This window comes from Felis catus, chromosome A1 (assembly GCF_018350175.1).
Source record: "Felis catus isolate Fca126 chromosome A1, F.catus_Fca126_mat1.0, whole genome shotgun sequence".
NCBI classification, from domain to species: Eukaryota; Metazoa; Chordata; class Mammalia; order Carnivora; family Felidae; genus Felis; species Felis catus.
Window position 1 is genome coordinate 231171634 of NC_058368.1, and position 21352 is coordinate 231192985.

At 39.8% G+C, this 21352-nt stretch overlaps 1 protein-coding gene and 1 long non-coding RNA gene across 5 annotated transcripts in view; both read right to left on the minus strand.

Annotated features, from left to right (window-relative positions):
• The window catches only part of MARCHF6 (membrane associated ring-CH-type finger 6), a 76254-nt gene that overhangs the window by 52784 nt on the left and 2118 nt on the right, over nt 1-21352 (minus strand). For 3 of the 4 annotated variants that reach the window (XM_045038798.1, XM_045038793.1, XM_045038800.1), the window contains exons 1-4: nt 5904-5943; nt 4197-4293; nt 3094-3167; nt 577-720 (exon numbers count right to left, since the gene is read on the minus strand). In XM_045038798.1, coding sequence (XP_044894733.1) covers nt 577-720; nt 3094-3167; nt 4197-4293; nt 5904-5928 — 340 coding nt within the window. In that variant the 5' untranslated portion in view covers nt 5929-5943. Of the gene's footprint in view, nt 1-576; nt 721-3093; nt 3168-4196; nt 4294-5903; nt 5944-21352 lie in introns of those variants that run through there. The other variant, XM_023239515.2, reaches the window with a different exon arrangement.
• On the minus strand, nt 10740-11979 carry LOC123380480. Its single transcript, XR_006586316.1, has 2 exons — nt 11834-11979; nt 10740-11711 (listed from the first exon to the last, which is right to left on the minus strand). It is a non-coding gene; the product is annotated as an uncharacterized LOC123380480 (long non-coding RNA).

The following is a 21352-nucleotide window of genomic DNA, read 5'->3' on the forward strand; positions in this document are numbered from 1 at the left end:
CCCGCCCCTTCCCTGCTTGTGCATGAACACACACACGCTCTCTCAAAAATGAGTAAACATTAAAATAATAAATACACAAAAAAGTAAAAACACAAAAGGGACCAATTAAGGGTTAGTATACCAACCTATAGAAAACCTCCTATATCTTGAAAGATAAGCCTCCCAATTATTCAGGCCTATAATAATAGATACATGTGTTGTCTTTAAAAGAGGGAGAAAACCTCAAAATAGTCCATCTTCTGCAATCTTTGAAATTTCTAATATACTTCAGAGAATAAAAATCATGGTCCTTCCAATTATAATTTGCTTTTGCTTTTTCAACTCTTTCATGAACCTTCATTATTAGCCTCTGTATGCTGTGTTTGTCTTTCCCACATTCATTTGATAAAATGATCTGTCGATAACAGTTCTTAATTTAGGTGGATGTTTTCTAAGCAAGGCTTTCCAAATGCATGAAATTATAATATCAAATAATTAAACACCATTTGAACACAAATATGATATCATATAACTTTGTAATATTAAATAGTTATGTAAATTTTAAATTACTCCAACCACGGAGAAGTGAATACTCACATGCTGTAAGAGGAACAACTCCCAACCATGCAAAGGCCACAAGTGTATAATGAAACCAGTATCGTATTGCAGTGCCAATACTTGTAACCAGTCCGGCAAATATGTCTTGGATTGGAAGCCGTGAAGGCATATCTGGAGAATAAACTAGAAGAGAAGAAAAAGAACATAATTTCATGAAGATTTAAAAATAGCTTAATTCATAAATATAAAATAGGCATGTAGTGCTAGCTTAACTTTCAATCTTTGTATTGCACTTATTTTTTCCTATTAAAAAAGGGAATCAAACAGTCACAATGATACCACATTTACCCAGAACTCATTTGAGAGCAAATCACATGTTAAATGCAGAAGCCAACAAAAAAGGCTTCTGTGCAGGAGAAAAGATTCAAGAGAAGTTCATATTCCCTCAGTCACTACCATGAACTTCATGCATAGCTAATTTATACATATTTTAGCATTCAAACAATATGTTTTCCCAAATTAAAGATCAGATAAAGCAAACAGGAGCAAAAGGTGAAGCTGTTGGCATGTTAAAGAAAACCCTCCTAAGTCAAAACCACAATTAAGATATCACCTTATATCTGTCAAAGGGCTATTATGAAAAAGACAAGGAATAATACGCGTTGGCGAGGATGTGGAGAAAAAGGTACCCTCGTGCACTATGGGTGTGAGAATGTAAATTGGCACAGCCACTGTGGAAAATAGTATGGAGATTCCTCAAAAAATTAAAAACATATAGCATCATACAATCCAGTAATTCCACTACTGGGTATTCACCCAAGGAAAACAAAAACACTAACTCAAAAAGATATAAGCACCCTTATATTTATTGCAGTATTACTTACAATAGCCAAGATATGGAAGCAACCCACCAAGTGTCCACTGGTAGATGAATGGATAAAGAAAAAATACTACACAAACACACACACACACACACACACACAAATATTGCTCAGCCATGAAAAATAATAAGATCCTGCCATTTGTGACAGCAAACATGGACTTAGAAGGTATTATACTAAGTGAAATAAGTCAGTAAGTAAAATACAAATGCCACATGATTTTACTCATATATGCAATCTAAAAAACAAAACAAATAAATAAACAAAAAAGCAGTAACAGACCCATAAGTACAGAGAACAAACTGGTGGTTGCCAAAGGGGAAGGGGGAGGGGGGCAAAATGGGTGAAGGACAGTGGGAGGTATGGGCTTCCAGTTACGGAATAAGTCACGGGGATGAAAAGTATAGCAGAGGGAATAGAGTCAATGGTACAATAATAGCACTGTATGGTGAAAGTTGGGTAGCTACACTTGTGGTGAGCACAACATAACAGAGTTGTGGAATCACTATGCTGTACATCAGAACTAATCTAACACCGTGTCTCAACTATACTCCAATTTAAAAAAAAAGGAAGAAAGAACCCTCCTCCCAAATACAAGCCTGAAACATAGCACTCAAAAAGTACAATCCACAGTAAAGTCATTTCATGTGGAAGCAAACACCCCACTGATGTCTGTTAGCCAATTGCCTCTCCCCAATTTCAGCACAATAACTAATATTCCAAACAGTAAATTCAGATCTCCCTATCTCTCTGTAAAATCTGGTTCAACACACTCAGAGGAAGGTTTGGCCATGTTTTAGAAAGATCTCTTTATTTTTTCTAAATGTTTATTTTTGAGTGAGTGAGTGAGTGAGTGAGTGAGAGAGAGAGAGGGAGGGAGGGAGGTGAGCAGAGAAACAGAGAATCCCAAGCAGGCTTCAGGCTCTGTGCTGTCTGCACAGAGCCCAATGCGAGGCTTGATCTCACAAACTGCGAGACCACGACCCTAGCTAAAATTAAGAGCTGAACACCCAACCAACTGAATTGCCCAGATGCCCCTAAAGTTATTGTTTTTAAAAGGAATCCTTATTGTTCAGAGATACATACTAAAATATGTACCAATGAAAATAAATGAGATTTGCTTTAAAAAGGATAGGGAGGTGGGGAACAGGAACACAGGTAACAAATATCACGTAAAGGCCATGATTTGAAAATGAGTCAAACTAAGAGATATGAACAGGGGGCTTATTATACCTTTTTTTAATGTTTGAATTTGTCCATAATAAAAAATTAAAAAATAAAGAAAAAAGGAACATCTCACAAATTAAATCACTCTTTCTCACATACACACGCATTTGTGTGTTGAAAGCTGACATGTAGTTTTAAAAAAGATTTTCCTGGGGCGCCTGGGTGGCTCAGCCAGTTAAGCATCTGACTTCGGCTCAAGTCATGATCTCATGGCTAGTGAGTCTGAGCCCCGCATCGGGCTCTGTGCTACAGCTCAGAGCCTGAAGCCTGCTTTGGATTCTGTTCTCCCTCTCTCTTTGCCTCTCCCCCGCTCACGCTCTCTCAAAAATAAACAAACATTAAAAAAAACATTTTTTTAATATTTTCCCAAAATTTTATACTTTTATTAAATATCTTTATGTGACCAGTTATAACCCCAAAACGCAATGCAAACTTCTAAAGAACTTACTTGGTGTGAAAGCAAATCTGTGCTTGCATAATTCACAGTATTCTTTTCGACTGTGTTTCAGCCACTGAACTAAGCTGCAATCAAAAATACATTAATAAGCATAGTACTTACAGCAAAGAAACTTTAAGGTTTCACTGAAAGCCAACAATCTATTTTATTAAAATTTTATATATCATAGAGCTTTTACAATTCTGACAGGTTCATATTTATAACATTTTTTAGCTTTTTATAACTTCATGCTGACAGTCCAAAACTATAACAAATAAAAATATGTATTTCTATTACTAAAAAAGTTCAATTAACTAAATTGTGATCTCCTCAAAGCTAGCCTTGAATATAAAAGAATCTCCAAGCATCAACATCAGTTCTAACGCTGGTCTGATAATATTGTTACCCTAGGCAGCTAGGTCTGAATCCTGGTTGTCACTAAGTGGTTGGCTGAGTGACCTAGAAAAAGGTACTTAAGGGGCGCCTGGGTGGCTCAGTCGGTTGAGCGTCCGACTTCGGCTCAGGTCATGATCTCGCGGTCCGTGAGTTCGAGCCCCGCATCGGGTTCTGTGCTGACAGCTCAGAGCCTGGAGCCTGTTTCAGATTCTGTGTCACCCTCTCTCTCTCTGACCCTCCCCCGTTCATGCTCTGTCTCTCTGTGTCTCAAAAATAAACGTTAAAAAAAAAAAAAAATTAAAAAAAAAAAAAAGGTACTTAACCTTTCCATGTTCGTTTCCTCATCTGCATAATAATAAAAACATCCCACCTCATGGTTCTAAGAATTAAATGAATTGTGTACAAGCACTGAGTACCACCGGGCACAAAGCACTGCATGAACGTAAGCTATTATCACAACAAGTAGAATCCGAAAACCTCCATACTGCCAATGAACAAAATAAGCTCTCTGTGGCAGAAATAAACAGGTACCCACGTGCACCTGGAAAACAATACCCAAATGACAGGGTATGGTAATTATGAATATAGGTAATTTCCAAATTTTCAGAGTAAAATTTTTAAAAAATAATTATAGAGAAAGTTCACTGAAATAATCCCGTTTATTATATAAATGACAACACTGAAGCTCAGACATAAAATTTTCTGTAAGGATGACTCACCATTCTTGATGGATGAACTTAATACTGCCGGTACATACACAAGGATGATAAAGAGGTTTCTCAGGTGTTCCTTCTGACCGACACACTCTACATATGTCTGTGAACGAAAAAGATAAATTGAATTATCTTTCATTATAACTTAAAAAAACAACAACAGAACACTTGGCATCCAACTTCAGCTCAGGTCACGATCTTAACGGTTCATGGGTTCGAGCCCCCGCGTTGGGCTCTGGGCTAACAGCTCAGAGCCTGGAGCCTGTTTCAGAGTCTGTCTCCCTCTCTCTCTCTGCCCCTCCCCCCACTCACGCTCTGTCTCCCTCTCTCTCAAAAATAAACTTAGGAAAAAAAAAAAAACACGCAACCTCAAAGCAAAAATACTGTGTTAAAGCAAGAATCTGTCAGCAGCAGAGATGTAAAAGTGTGACTGTGATAATAAGTATATTCAAAGCTAAAAAATTCCCTAATACATAGAAAGGTGAATTGCCCTTTTGATAAGAACTATTCTCCTAAAACTGCACTCTTCTGTAACTAAGAAACGTTAAATAGAAATATGCAAAATCAGGTCACCACTGGTGTCCTAAGAGTTTTAAACTCCAATCCCAACAGTTTAAAGTCCTAAGTCCGGTCCTAACAGTTTAAACTCCACAAAAAACATATCCAAGGACTTGACACAGTAACAACAGCGGGCAGCACAGGAGACACCCCTTTAGCTTCACGTCACACCACCAAAGGTCTAAGGACATGCACACACACACGATCAGGGTGAGGGGGCACCCCAAAACCACAAAGGTGCCAGGCCAGAGAGAGGCAAGCTAGAGGTCACCTTAAGCAAAAGCCGCCAGAGCCCTGGACTACCTGGTCGACAGACCTTTACCCGGCCCCACATGGCTCTGAGCACATCTGTCCGTCTTCTTGCCTGGGGCAGCCCCTGGGGTGCAGAGGAAGCGCCTCACGAGAGCAATCCTCCCGGCTCCATAACGCTCCCTCTGCAAGACCACCTATGGAAATTCGGCCACAACTTTTATTTAGACCATCTTCTCTGAGATCTTCAGGGCCAAGTGCCCACCCCAAGTGGTCGATCTGAAAGGCGACAGGCAGTGTGTACTAGGGGCAGGGACTTAGGCAAACTTTCGTCCTACTTTCTCACAGGGAATTTCTCGTGAATGAGGAGTAACTGCAATCCAAGCCCGTTATTAATGCATTTAACCAGTCCCCAGCACCCGTGGGACTAGGCTGCACATGAGCTAAGCAGTGTGGTAGATGGTCCCCAACATTTAAAAGCACCGTGTTGCTCAATCTCGAGTGGCTGAATGCCACTTACCGAATACGAGGGATACTGAGGACTCAGGCTGGCTAACTGTTCAGCACGCTAATACCCCTGGTTATCAATAAGCCAGACAAATCACTGCCAACACAGAAAGGGCATATACCACCACCCGTGGAAGAGCTTTTGCCGTGCCGATTCTATCTGCACAGGAGCCCGGAGGGGTTGTCCAGGTTGAGTCAAATCAAGCACACACTCCAGGGTTGTGCCTTTCAGCCTCAGCTTCGGAACCACACCCTCCAGCTACCACCACTCAAAGGACTTTGGCTTCCCGGAAGCAGCCTGTGGGGTCATGAGAACAATGCTGGCGATGTGCATCTGTTTACAGCCAGAACTGCACTGGGTACTCGGATCCAAAGCCTCTTCAAACCTCCCACTTTCACCTTCAACCTTGATTAACGAAAACATCTTTGGCGAAAGTTTTCACTCTGGTCCGTCTTGCACCATTCTAAGACTTTGGGCTCTTGCGACAATATGAATGTCCCAACAATTCTGCCCAATCAGCCTCTGCAAACTTCTGACGCAAACAAAATAGAACCACACTAGAATTCCATGATTCCCGGGGCCGTATCCTGGCAGCTCAAGTCTGCTTTGAGTACTCTAGTTTTCTCCAAACATACACTTCAGCCTAGGGAAACTAGGCTAAGAGCCAAGAGCTCACTAGAGGCAGGGGGTGGGGACCTGCAAGGACCCTGCGGTAGACCCACAGGGAAGCAGGAGATCCAATATCACGCGAACATTTTAAGTACACCGAATTTGGTATCTGCACTGAAGCTGGGATTACTGCAGCTGCCAGCACCAGACTTGCCCTGCGACGGATCCTCCTCAAAGGATTTAAAATGGACTCATTCCAACTACAGGACCTCAAAAGAGACCAGTGTTGTTTTTCATCACTGCTCTCCCTGGTCGCAAGCAGGTCATCTGTGCATCTGTGGTCTTTCTTGGTTGGGGTATTTGACCATCAAGCTACATTTATGGCACCAAGTGTGGATTCCTGGTCGTGATGGTCGCCACTAAAGGCACTGGGACTTCTACCTAAAGTAGTTGACAGGTCCAAGAGACAGGCGACCAATCTGGGTCATCTAGAATCACCAGAGATGCTGGTGCCTATGGGCATCGATTAGTTCCACGATTATCAGAATTACCCAGGTATGAGCAGAATAAGCACTCAAAGCCATATGGCACATGACCACACCAGGCCACAAGTGCTACGATGCCCGTGGATCGACTTTAGAGATAGGCATGTGCTACTGAGGGATTAATCAGGTAGGGTGGTTTGGGTGCAAATGTGGGTGAGCCAACGCAGACCCGAGGCAGAGCAGTCCCACCTCACCCTGTCTCTGCAGGCAGCTCTCAGGCAGTTGCAGAAGTAGGGCACAGCAGCAAAAGTGTGGCACGGAGTGTAACGCCATCAGGACACAGTGTAAAGGAAAGCAGCAGCAATACTGCTGCACCCACACAAATGAGGGTAGTTATGTCACCCTCCAGAAACAAGGTGACTGAGTAAGGAGGGCCTTTGTGGGCACACTGCTGCCAACAGGATGCAGTGACAACGGGGAAGGGACACTCATGTGTGTGCCAACAGTTGATGCCACTGGGCTCATCCTGCAATGGGGACCAGCCCCACAGGGACGGCGCAGCCCCCATGTGGCACGAGGAAGCTATAGGGAGGACCATGTATTGGCCAGATTGGGTGGGGCTCCTGAAAAGGAGCTGTAGCTCTGGGTTGACAGTGTGCAGCCTGCTTGAAATTCTCTCTTTCCCTCTCTGCCCCTTCCCAGTTCACTTTCTCTCAAAATAAAAACTTTAAAAAATGTAAAATAAAATGTGATAAAACTTTCACTGGCTATATCTTCATCAGGGGAAGAAAGCAGAGTAACATTTAAAAAATACGTCTCAACATTCCTAAAAGCCTATTTCTGTGCACCAACAACCCAATTCTAATTTAAAAACCATTTATTCTAAATGACTTTAATATGGAACTTGGTCCAAAAAATATTACAAATCTCTTCTGCAGTACTGACCCTTTGTTTTCCCACATCATGAAGATGTGACTAAGTTTCGTTCAAAAGCACCTCATGTATAATATTACCCTAAATGGAAAGGTGAAGATTGTTGGTATAAACTAGAATGGTGATAAGCCCTAGCTATAAAATACTTCTAAGGCCAACATTTGGCAGTTTAGCAGTCCCCAATCCCTGATTAGACTGTGTCATGGGCAGAGCCACACCTTATTAGGGAACTGGAAGCTGGGACAAGCTGCCAACAGAAAGGCTGCACCTGCTCTCACTCTATATCCTCAATTAAATTTCCTTATCCAGTCTGTGTGTGGACTAGGAAGGAATGGAAGCTTCTTCCCTGTCAATCCGTGTTCCAGTAAAAAAATCTGAAACAAGGTATACAAGGTATACAGAGCTAAACATTTTTTCTGGAAGGATACATAAGAATGAAGTCATTAGGAAAATGCAGTTAAAATCACAGTAAGATGGTGACGGCTGCACAACAATTAAATGTGACTATATTTAATTCCAGTGAACTGTACACTTAAAAATGATTAGAATGGTAAATTTTGTTATGCATATTTTACTACAAAAAAATTTAAATCACAGTAAGATACCACTACATACCAATTAAAATGACAAAAAGGAAAAAAAATAAAACATTTTTACCATACGACCCAGCAATCCCATTCCTAGGTACTTAATAAAATGAAAATTTATGTTTGCATAAAGACCCACATGAATTTGTACAATGGCTTCATTCATAACTTCCCCAACTGGAAACAACCAATCCAAGCATTCCACAATTGGAGAACAGATAAACTGTGGTACATCTGATATTCTTTTCTACAACAGAATACTATTAAGCAATAAAAAGGAATGAATAAGCAAAAGAAGCCAGACTGAAAAAAGCTCCATACTATATTATTCCATTTATGACATTCTAGAAAAGGTAAAACTAGAGACAGAAACACATCAGTGGTTGCCAGGGTCTCTGCCCAAAAAAGGGAACAGGGGTATTTTGAGAAGTGGCTGAACTATTCCAAACCTTGAATGTGCTAGCTATATGACTGTCTGCATTTGTCAAAAACTCATGGACATTACCATTGATAAATGGATAAAGATGTGTTGTAGGGGCACCTGAGTGGCTCAGTCTGTCGGGCAACTGACTCTTAATTTTGGCTCAGGTCATAATCTCATGGTTTGTGGGTTCGGGCCCTGCGTGGGGCTCTTCAATGACAGCGGAGCCTGCTTGGGATTCCCTCCCTCCCTCCCTCTCTCTCTCTCTCCCCCTCAAAAATAAATAAACATTAAAAAAAAAGAGAGAGACATGTTATATACACATACAATGATTGTTATTCAGCCATAAAAAAGAATGAAATCTTGCCATTTGCAACATATGAATGGATCCAGAGAGATTATAGCTAAGTGAAAAAAGTCAGAGAAAAACACATACCATATGATTTAACTCACATGTGGAATTTAAGAAACAAAACAAATGAATAAAGAAAAAAAGAGAGAGACAAACCAAAGACAGCCTCTTAACTACAGAGAATAAACAGGTGGCTACCAGAGGGGAGGTAGGTGGGAGGATGGGTGTTAGGTGAAGGGGATTAACAGTACACTTATCATGATGAGCACTAATATAGGAACCGTTGAATCATTATATTGTATACCTGAAACTAATATAACACTGTATGTTAACTACACTGGAATTAAAAAACTACACAAACTGACCCAGACCAAAAAAAAAAAAACAAAAAACCCCATGAACATTAAATAGTAAGGTAAATTAAAGTATCGTTTAAATACTTTAATTGAAGAACAAATGGGAAAGGGTAATGACATGAAAAAAAGTTACTGTTCCCTCACTCAAATGTAGTCTGATGAAGTTGCATACTGAAACGTATCCCAACATGCACATTAATTTCATCAGTCAGACAGGAACTAATGCCATTAGGGACTGTGGAAATCATCAGCACTGGACATTAAATATTTCTGGCATTCCACTTTCTGGATAAATAATAGGACTGCCCTCCCTGCCACTCTGAAATTAGAAATGAAATACAAGCTAGAGTGATGTGTACCACTTCTGGGTAGAAAACTCTGGGAGCTAACGAACACAACTCACCACACTGCATTTTCCTGCCTTAATGACTGTGGAAGCACACTAACATGGAGCTTCCAGCAATCTAGGTTTCCACATGACCGCAGGTACCAGGGGCATCTCTCCCCAGCCTGTACCAGACATGATGCTCAGGGAGAAAGAAACCTCTGTCGCTTTAAGCTGCCGTGACTTCTGAGTTGTGCCTAAGACATAAATCAGCCTATCCTGTTTCAGAAAGGGTCTTAGCAGCTTCGGGGGCAGGGGGAGCAACTAAAACACAACTACCACCAACACAGAAAGTCAAAGAAAGACTAACCTGTTTTGTATACTAAAATCAATCACACCACCCAACGCCTCAACAGAATAATATGGCCAAGGTTATAAGACAATAAAGTCTGCATAAGGCACAGCCTGAGGCCTTTTCGTAAAATTGAAATAATAAAGTTCTGTGGTAGAACAAGGCTCCCACCAGATTTACATGCAGCAAAACTACAAATCTTGTCAGGCCAAAGTAAAAACATCGCATTTCACTTGTTAGGAATGCAAACCTGCTTAGAAACAGTGAAGAGAAACTCTTCCTGCCTTTTTCCCCCCCTTCCCTCTCCCCAGGCTCTTCCTGCTTTTCAAAAGTAAATTTCTTCTGTTTAATCGTGTGGGAACTTTTGTGGCTTTATTTGAATACCTAATATCTTCACAAAAGCATACCCTTTAATAGCACAGAGCCTAGCTCAATAAATATAAAGGTGTTTTTTTTTGTTTTGTTTTTTTACTGAAAAACTTCAAATCCTTAGTAACCGAGTATGGAGATGGCCCAGGAAATGAGAAGGAGGGAGAAAAGAACAACCAGTAAGAAGAGTAGGTTACCAAGTTGGAGTCAGCTGTGGAAGTCAACACCCGTATTGGTTTGGCCCATCCCATCAATTTTTCTAGCCAATAATCCAGTTCACCAAATGTATCCTAAGCACCTACTACAGAAAAAAGAAGAGCTTTGGGTAGATGTCATTATATTTAGGCCATCATCTACCTTGAATGTTTTTCCACGTAAGATTTTAAAATGTTTGCACAATCCTTCAGGTAATCAACTAATGATAACTCAAAAAGCAAAGGGTTGGTAAATTATTAAAAGACTTTATTTTCCAGAACAAGTTTACATTTACAGAAAATCTGAGAAGACAGTGCAGTGTTCTCATACGCACAGCACCTAGTATCACGTTTTTAACACCTTACATTAGGATGGTACTTTTGTTTGAATCTAATGAACTAATATTCACACATTAGCATAAACTAAAATCAACAGTTCATTCAGATTTCCTTTCTCTGCACCAAATATCCTTTTTTTTGTTGTTCCAAAATCCACCTGACATTTATTTAGCTGCCATGTCTCCTTAGCTTGGCTAAGAGTTTCTCTTGGCTCTGGCAGTTTCTTAGGCTTTCCTTGTTTCTGATGACTTTGGTTGTTTTAAGGAGTATTGGGTAGGTATGTTGTAGGATGTCTTTTTCAGAATGTCTCATGTTTTGCTCATGATTAGAATATGGGGCTATAGGTCTGAGGGAAGAAAATCACATAGGCAAAGTGCCATTTTCATCACATCATATTAAGGGTATATACCATTAACATGAATTATGATTGTTAATGTTGGCCTTGAGTCATTTGGCTGAAGTAACAAAGGATTTTTAATATCTGATTACCAATAAAATTTTACAATTAGTAGCTATGATCACAGTAGGCAAATATTAATATAGGATTGAAAAATATTACTCAAAATATCAGTGAATAACCTACATACACAAAACCAGGGGAATGGGCATATTAAATTGTGGTACATTTACTACATGGAATATAGAAAAATGCAAAATGTTAAGTAAACAAAACAGGAATAAAAACTGAAATAAAATACACACTATACTTCCTACTAGGTAAAAATATCAGAATAGCCTAAAAGAGAAAATACAAAAAAAAAAAAAACAAAAACAAACCAACATAGCCATTATAATTGGTTAGATGAGAACACTGGTGATTTTCTTGCCTTCCTTCCCCAAAGTTTCTAGTACTTCACTGCCACTCTCTACTTGGAAAAGTTTGCCTATAAAAAAATGTACATAATTAGGCCTTGCAAACACAGGATTCAAAATCCTAATTCTACATATACCCCAAGGTTTAATTATTTTCTCTCTCCAGATTACTCATTACAAAATGAACATTCACCTGTACTGTTGCTCTTGGAAGCCTGAAAACCACATTTTTTTGGCTTCTTTGCTGACTAGGCTTGAGTTGCATTCGGTCAACAAGAAGCACTTTCGCCGGAAAAGGTAAAGCCATTTCCTACTACTGGCTCTAAAAACAGCAGTGGCAGCTACCTGCAGGTGCTATGGACTCCTGCAGTAGTTAGAGATCCTGGTGGTGATTCTGCCAGCAGCACAGGCAGTGGCTCCAATGGCTTTGGGAGGGGTGGGCCAGGTATCAACGCATTCCCTCTCAGCTCCAGATTCGTTCTTCAGTATCCGTCCAGTGGTAAGAGAATGAATCCTTAAGCCTTTCTTTACACAAACACGTCAGTACAGGGTGCTGGAGGGACAAGGCAAGAAGAAGGAAGTGGTTTTCCGGCTCCTGCTGCACTGTCAGTAGGTCTGTTATAATGTCTACCTTTTCACAATCCTACTGGTAAGAAGAACCCAATACACTCCAGGCCTTGTACCTAACAATGGTATCCAACTTCCTCTGCATGCCCATCCATCAACTCTGGCTTGCCTGCACCCTGGAGGGTTGCTTCCTGCTTGCCCAGAAACTGCAGACCAGCTCTGAACAACTCCACATTTCTCCAATGTCTGAACTACAGACGTGAGGGGGGCCCCACCAATTCAGAATGTGTCCCTACTTGGATATTCTCCCTCTTGTCCAAAGTACCCTTTACAGTATGCTTTACACCTTTATAGCTACGCTCTTACTGTAGCTTAATAACTCTTTCAACTTCCTCTGGCTAAATTACTGTGTGTTTTCTGTCTCCTCACTAGACCAAGACTGCAAAAAACAAACAAACAAAAAAAAAAAACAGAAAAAAAAAAAAGAAAAAGAAGATTTTAAAAAACCAAGTGGAAGGTTTAGAATTGGAAAATACAGGGAGTGTGGGCTCATCATCCTGGACTTGAGCTCGACAGCAATGGCTACCACAAAAAACAGCACTTGTACAATTCTTTGGACTTGCCAGCTGGACTAGCTGTTTTTTCCTTCCATGGAACATCATGTTGTTTTTTGAAACATCATGTTTACCATGGGTTAAAAAAACTGAGAAAACAAAAACAGTTATTCAGGTCTGGGTATTCGGCAGACATTTTATCACAAAAGAATCAAGTGAGCCCAGGAGTGAAGGAAAACAACTAACGATATTTACTGCCAATAATAAAAATCAAACTTTCAGACAAAAATTATGATTTTAGAAAACTTGTATCCATCACAACGAACATAACAGCCTCTCTAATACCTAAAAGGCTTTTCAAGACGAGCTAGGTGGTGACGTTAGTGAATGGAAGCTTTTCTACTACCATTTGGAAGATATGCAGAACTCAGCGACTATCTACCAAAAGATCAATACATCATGCTACAAAACCATGCATGAGTAAAATAATAACCCAATAGATTTTTAAAAATAGCTTTATTGAGGAATAAGTGACATTCAATAAAATGCGTTTAAATATCACTTGGTACACTTGACAATGATAAAACGGTCACCACAACTGAAATAAGGTATCCATCACCACCAAAATTAACTCAAGTTCCTTGATAATCTCACTGTCCCACTCTCCTCTCCGCCCCACTCCTAAGCAAGTACCTACCTGCATTCCAGTACTTCGGATTAACTTGCATTCTCTAGAGTTTTATGTAAGTGGCACATACCTTGGCTTCTTCTTTCACTCATCCTAATTATTTTGAGATTCATCTATGTTGTTACGTGTATCAAAAGTTCATTTCTTTTTAGCACAGACTAGTATTCCACTGTATGGATGTGTCACAATTTGTTTATCCATTCGTCTGTTGATGGGCATTTGGGCTAGTGCAAGTTTTGGGATTTTACAAATAAAACTGCTATGTACGTGCACATACGAGTTTGTAGGCATTCATTTCTCCTAGTAAACCCCTAGGAGTGCTATGGCTCGATCATGTGTTAAGTGCATGTTTAACTTTCTAAGAAACCGCTACACTGATTTTCAAAGTGGCCGTACCATTTTACATTCCCACCAGCAGTACACGAAAGCACCGGTTGTTCCACATTCTCACCAACATTTGGTATGGTCGTCCTTTACAATTTCATCCTCTCTAACAGGTACACAATAGAGATAGCTCATCGTAGTCTTCTTTTGTTAACAGCTTTATTGAAATACACAAATTATAAAGCTCAACAACTTAAAGTATTCAATCTGATGGTTTTTAATTTACGTACAGAGTTATGCAACCATTACCACAATCTAGTTTTTTAACAACTTCATCATCCCAAAAAGAAACCTTGTAACAATATATTAACAGTCACTCCTCATTCTTTGTCTTTATATAGATTTGCCTATTGGGGATATTTCACACAATTTGAATCATATGAAATGTGGTGTTTCAGGACTAGCTTCTTTCACCTAGCATAATGTTTATGAGGTTCAGCCAAGTTGTAATACATACCAGTATTTCACTCCTTTGTATTTCCAAATATTCCATTTTATAGATCTACCACATTTTACTTATCCATTCATCAGATAATAGACAACGGATTGTGACATTTTTAATCCTCTTGGGTATATACCTAGGAATGGAACTGGCAGCTCAGTTTAACTTTTTGAGGTTAATTAGCCACACTATATACATTCTCACCAGAAATGAATGGAAGCTCCAATTTCTCCACAATCCCAACAACACTGATTATCCGTCCCTTTTGATTACACTCATTGCTGTGGGTGTGAATTCTTTCACTGTCATCTTGATTTGCATGTACCTAACGACCAGTGATGCTCTGTATCGTTTTATACGCTTACTAGCCATGTGCATATATCCTCTGGTGAAGTTTCCAAAATCTTTGGGCCATCTCTTAAACTGGGTCATTTGTGGGGCGCCTGGATGGCTCAATTGGCTAAGTGTCTGACTTTGGCTTAGGTCAAGATCTCGAAGTTCGCAAGTTCGAGCCCCTCATCAGGCTCTGTGCTGACAGCTGAGTCTGCAGCCTTCTGATTCTGTGTCTCCCTCTCTCTCTCCCCTCCCCCATTCACACTCAGTATCTCTCAAAAATAAACATTAAAAAAAAATTTTTTTAATTGGGTCATTTGTTTTCTTCTTGAGTTTTGAGAGTTTCTTATATACTCCAGTAAGTCCTTTTATCAGATATATGTTTTGCAAACATTTTCTGTGGCATGTCCTCATTCTCTAAACAGTGATGAGGGGCGCCTGGGTGGCGCAGTCGGTTAAGCATCCGACTTCAGCCAGGTCACGATCTCGCGGTCCGTGGGTTCGAGCCCCGCATCGGGCTCTGGGCTGATGGCTCAGAGCCTGGAGCCTGTTTCCGATTCTGTGTCTCCCTCTCTCTCTGCCCCTCCCCTGTTCATGCTCTGTCTCTCTCTGTCCCAAAAATAAATAAACGTTGAGAAAAAAAAACATTTACAAAAAATAAACAGTGATGAATTTTGATGCCATCCAATTTAACAATTTCTTCTTTTAGGGATCATGCTTTTAGTGTTGTACCTAAGAAATCTTAGCAGACTAACCCAAGATCACAAAGATTTTCTCCTATGTTCTTCTAAAACTTTCACAGTTAGGTTTTTCATTTAGATCTAACATCCCTTTGGGCTAATTTTGGTACATGGTCCAAGGAATGCCTCAAACTTCATTTTCTGCCTTTGGACAATTATTCCAGCACCATTTGTTGAAAAACTATACTTTCTCCACCGAAATGCTTTTGTATCTTTTTTCTTTTCCTTTTTTTTTGGGGGGGGGGAGGGGGAGAGAGAAAGAGAGAGTAAGGAAGTTTAAGCAGGGCAGAGGGGAAGAGGGAGAGAGAGAATCCCAAGCAGGCTCCAGGCTCAGCAGAGAGCCCGACACAGGGCTCGATCCCATGACCCTGAGACCATGACCTGAGCCAGACGCTCAACAGATGGAGCCACCAGGCACCCCTGCTTTTGTATCTGGATTAGTCAAAAATCAATTGTCCATATACGTATGAGTCTATTCCTGGACTATCCCGAGCCATCAGACCAATAGATTTTAATTTAAGTTGATTTAATTTTTAAAAGGTGATATATATGTTTTCAGATGTAATACTGCTTAAAGAAACTACTACTTGTCAACTTTTGGCATAGTATCAAAGGATATCAAAAATTACCTGAAAATATACCTCCCTTTTCAAATTACCTGAGTGAAGCCAAATTTTCTTCATACACTTTAACCAAAACATATGGCAAGAGGAACTACAGAGGCAGAGATGTGAATCCAATTGTCTTGTAAGAATCCAGGCATAAAAGAGATTGGCAAAAAATTCAAACAATGATACTCTTCTCACTGAGGTTTTTGTCTTGGAAAATACATTTATCATAAAGTTATTTTTGTTAACATGTATTGTATTTAAAGTTGTTTTCATTTCTAATAGAGTAAAAAGATAACCCCTACATAAACAAAAGTCCTGGGGCACCTGGATGGCTCAGTCGGTTGAGCGTCCGACTTCAGCTCAGGTCACGATCTTGCGGTCCATGAGTTCGAGCCCCACGTCAGGCTCTGGGCTGATGGCTCGGAGCCTGGAGCCTGTTTCCGATTCTGTGTCTCCCTCTCTCTCTGCCCCTCCCCTGCTCATGCTCTGCCTCTCTCTGTCTCAAAAATAAATAAACGTTAATAAAAAAAATTAAAAAATAAATAAAAAATAAATAAAAGTCCTATGGGTCCTCAGTATTTAAAAGTGTAAAAGGAGGGGCACCTGGGTGGTTCAGTCAGTTAAGCGTTCAACTCTTGATTTCGCTCAGGTCATGATTCCAGGTCATGGGATTGAGCCTCTGCTTAAGATTCTCTCTCTCATGGGGCACCTGGATGGCTCAGTCGATTAAGCGTCCGACTTCGGCTCAGGTCATGATCTCGAAGTTCACAAGTTCGAGCCCTGCATCAGGCTCTGTGCTGACAGCTCAGAGCCTAGAGCCTGCTTCTGATTCTGTGTCTCCCTCTCTCTCTGCCCTTCCCTGCTTGTGCTCTTGCTCCCTCTCTCTCTCTCTCAAAAATACATAAAAACATTAAAAACACACACACACACTCTCTCTCTCTCTCTGTCCCTCTCTCCTGATCACTCTCTCTAAAATTAAAAAAAAAAAAGTGTAAAGGAATCCTAAGTCCAATGGTCTACAAACTGTTCCATTTAATAAAAGTGCCTCTGAGGAACTTTGAAATGGCTAGGAATGGGGGAGTTCAATATTTGATAAATGGGGAAGAAAGAGACAAGGAACCTCCAAATCTTCTATTCAAAAGTGCTATAATAGAATTACACACTAAAAATACTAAATTTGATCGTATACAAATTATACCTTATTAACCTATCAGTACAGAATACACAAGTGGAAGCAGGGAAGTGAGAGAGAAAAGTAAAAAAGACATTGTAATTAAGTTCAGTTATAAGAAATAAGTGTACAGAAAATGTTCCATGTCTTCCAAGCCTTCAAGAATTTATGCCTGTTATGGACTCAATTGTGTTGTTTCCACCAGCTCTACCAAAATTCATAAACTGACGTCCTAATACCTAGAACCTCAGAATGACTGTATTTCTAGACAGGGTATTTAAGGAGATAATTAAGTTAAAACATCAGATCATTCGGATGGGCCCTAAGTCAACATGAGTGGTGCCTCTGTAAAAACAAGATCAGGGCACAAACACGCAAAGAGAGAAAACCATACAGAAGGCACAAGAAGAAGACACAAATCTGCAAGCAAGGAGAGAAGCCTCAGAAGAAACCAGCCCTGCAGACACCTTGGTATCAAACTTCTGGTCTCCAGAACTGTGAGAAAATAACCCTCTATTAAGTCACCCAGTCTGTGATCTTGTTATGGCACCTGTTGAAAATACAATATCCAAAACTGAATTCATCTCTTCCCATTCAGAGCTAATGAAACTACACCAGAAATCATTCTTAAATCTTCCTTCCTGTATCACCTCATCAATCACTATTTTCTATTAATTCTACCCTGATCTGTTTCTTCCTTCTCATTCTTTCCATTTCCACTGCCTGAATTTAAACCCCTATATAATATCTTGCCCAGCCCACTGCAATAGCAATCGAAAATATAGTCTGAATTAATCAGTTTTCCCTTGGGGTCTTACTTCCTATTACCTTTTTAAGAACACTCTCCATTCTACCTGTATTATACTAAAAATAAGCAATCTTCATGTCCTTACAGGAGAGAAGTAAAGCCCAACTAAAATAAGCCTGGTCTGGAAGAGGATACCCAGGTAGTTCAACATTAATCACTCACAGCATTCCAGCCCAGAAGATATTCTAGTTCAACAATGGAGGAAACAACTTTTGGGATGTCTGCCCTGAATCGAGAATGGACACTGACAGCCATGACTTTTATTCTTTTCCTTTTTATTGAACTATAACTGACATATAACATTACTTTTGAGTGTATGACATAAAGATTCAATATATGTAACATGTGAAATGACCACAGTAACTCTAGTTAAGTCCATCACTACACGTAATTTTTTTCCTGTGGTAAGAACTTTTAAGATCTACTCTGTTAACAACTTTCACATATATAACATAGTACTGACTATTGTTATGGGGCTGTATACTACATCTCCAGGACTTGTAACTGCTGGTTTGTAGCTTTTGGCATGATTTTTACTTTTCCATCATCTTTCCCACCATCACACAGCCACCTGGATCATGGGTAGGCATCTGATCCCACACGGGCCAATCAGATTCTAGCTCCCAGAAATTTGGATTTAAGATTAAGTTGATGAGGAAAGAGATCTATTCACAGAAATAGCCATGGACACAATGGCAAGACAATTTATGCCTCACCTCTGCTCAAAACCCTCCCTATCTCACAACAGTAGAAGTAAAGTCCTACATACCCGTTCTGCTTCTACACTGGTCCCATGATCTCTGACCGCATATTTTACTTACTCTTCCCCCAACTCATTCACTCCATTGTAGCTACACCGGTCTCCTGACACACTCCCATCTTAGAGAGTTCACACGGGCTCTTCTCTCTGCCTAGAATTCTCTGTGCACAGAGTATTTGCGTATCCAACTCCCTCTCTTCGCTCCCTTTTCAATGAGGCCTTCCTTCACTGCCACAGTTAAAACTGAAATCCCGTCCTCCCACCCTGGCACACCTTATTCCCTCCAGATTTACTCTTCTCCACAACATTTATAACCTTCCAGCTATGCCATACAATTTATTTTGTCATCCCTTCCTCCCCTACCAAGCCAAACACAAGAATGTAAACTCTATGAAATGAGGGATTTTGTCTATTTTGTTCTCTGCCTATCCCAAGCGCATAAAATAGTGCCTGGCTTCTAACAGGTGCTCAAATAAACATTTGTCAAATAAGTGCATGTCTGCTTGGTGATAAGCCTGCCAATGCAGTGAAAGCTGATCTGTGGTGAGAAGAATGAAGCAGACTTGTCTGGAAGCAGAGATGAAAGACCATGTGGTTCTAGAAAGATGGTAACTAGCTGTCTGGTTCTGACAACTTCTCATACTTCTAACTCCTTTCTTCCAAATCTATGTCATCTCAAGTTTTTGCCATAGTAAATATATAACACGATCGACTGCAATACACTTTCAAATTTATACCCTCCCAATGTTTCACAAAGCATATAAAATAATTGCTTTGGCATTCCATAAACAAATTGCTTATAAGATTTTGAACTGTGTTCTGCTAGCGTAAGTAGTAATTTAGCAAAATAAAAAAATCGGGTCTGTATCACTGGACCGAAATGATAACACTCTACTATGGCAAAATGTATTTAGTATCTTTATGAGGGTTTCATACATCAATACTTGCTTCCAACATCCATTCCAACAGCGTGGTGTTTTTCCTTTTAAGAAATGTATATCCTTGAGGGGCCGTGTCAGTTAAGTGTGCGACTTTGGCTCATGTCATGATCTCATGGGTTCATGAATTCGAGCCCTGTATCAGGCTCTCTGATGTCAGCGTGGACACCGCTTTGGATACTCTGTGCCCCTTCTCTTCTCTCTCTCTCTCTGCCCCTCCCCCGCTGGTTCTCTATCTCTAAATAAACATTTTTTTTTAATGTATATCCTTGAGCAAAAGACAAATATATATTTTTTGAAACCAAAAAATCTCAGTGCATTGCAGGATCAGACTCCTAATCCATAAAATGAGGAAGCTGTGTATCTAAAGTATCCTCTTACATTTAAAGACTTGATGATAGCAGTTTACATATCTCCACTCATACAAAATACATACAAAAAACAATATGAATGACTCACACATCCTCTGTTATGAAACTAGATCATAAACCTGTTGATTTTACAAAAACAAAATTTAATACCCCAAACACTTTTTAGAGATCTTTAAAATCTAGCAAACACTTATTATGAAGGGCCAAAATCCATCTAGCAAATTATCAGTTTTCTAACAGACTTTAGTACTGTTTACCACAAATACAAAACATTCTGAGCATTACAACATCATCTGTGATACCCTAGAGGAAAGCGACATGCCTTTTTAAAATTTTTTTTAACTTTATTTATTTTTGAGACAGAGAGAGACAGAGCATGAACAGGGGAGGGGCAGAGAGAGAGGGAGACACAGAATCCGAAACAGGCTCCAGGCTCTGAGCTGTCAGCACAGAGCCCGACGCGGGGCTCGAACTCACGGACCGTGAGATCGTGACCTGAGCCAAAGTCGGATGCTTAACCAACCAAGCCACCCAGGCACCCCTCGACATGCCATTTTTAAAGGAGGGAAGAGTTACACACTGTATAGTTGGTATTTTAATTACATTCTTCATCTTTGCTCAGATTAACATACTAAAAATAGAAAAGTAAACATTATCAGTGTTTTTAATAATAAATGACAATTTTTAAAAATTTAATTTTCTTTACATTTTTTTGGTCATTTTCTTTCATTTTTACTGTGTCCTACAGAAAAACTGTTTCTTTTATAGTCAGATAAAAAAAAACACCCAAAGGCTTTTTAAGAAATAATCTGTAATAACTAGTTTAGCAAATAGAGCAGTTGTTTCCAAGCTTTTTTTCACTTTATCATGAAATAATTCTCTATAACCCTCTCTTTCCTTTCAATGTTTTTCCAAGTTAAATTTAAATTAATTTTGAAAATTTCAGAAGATTTCTGATTTGGAATTTAGCAAAGTGAGCAGGAGAAGTACTAAAATTCACTTTCATTTCATGACTAATAGCTTCATAAAACAAATGCCCAAAAAAAGGTTCTGTCAAAATATGTAAATGATTCATCCTATAAAGGGAGTGACAAAAATAAGTTATTTATTATCCATTTTAACCACAGGGTCTAACAGACCTGAGTCTGAATCTTACCTCTGATATGCGCTATCTAGATGACCCTGGGCAAGTCACGTAATCATACCAACCCGACCCCTCACCTCAAACCCCCCCCACACTCCCCCTTTCCTCTCTGTAAAGAGTGGATACCCTAAAAATGTGGAGAGAATTAAAGAAGATGTGTATAAAGTGTTCAGTAAACACATGCCACACACACGTACTCAA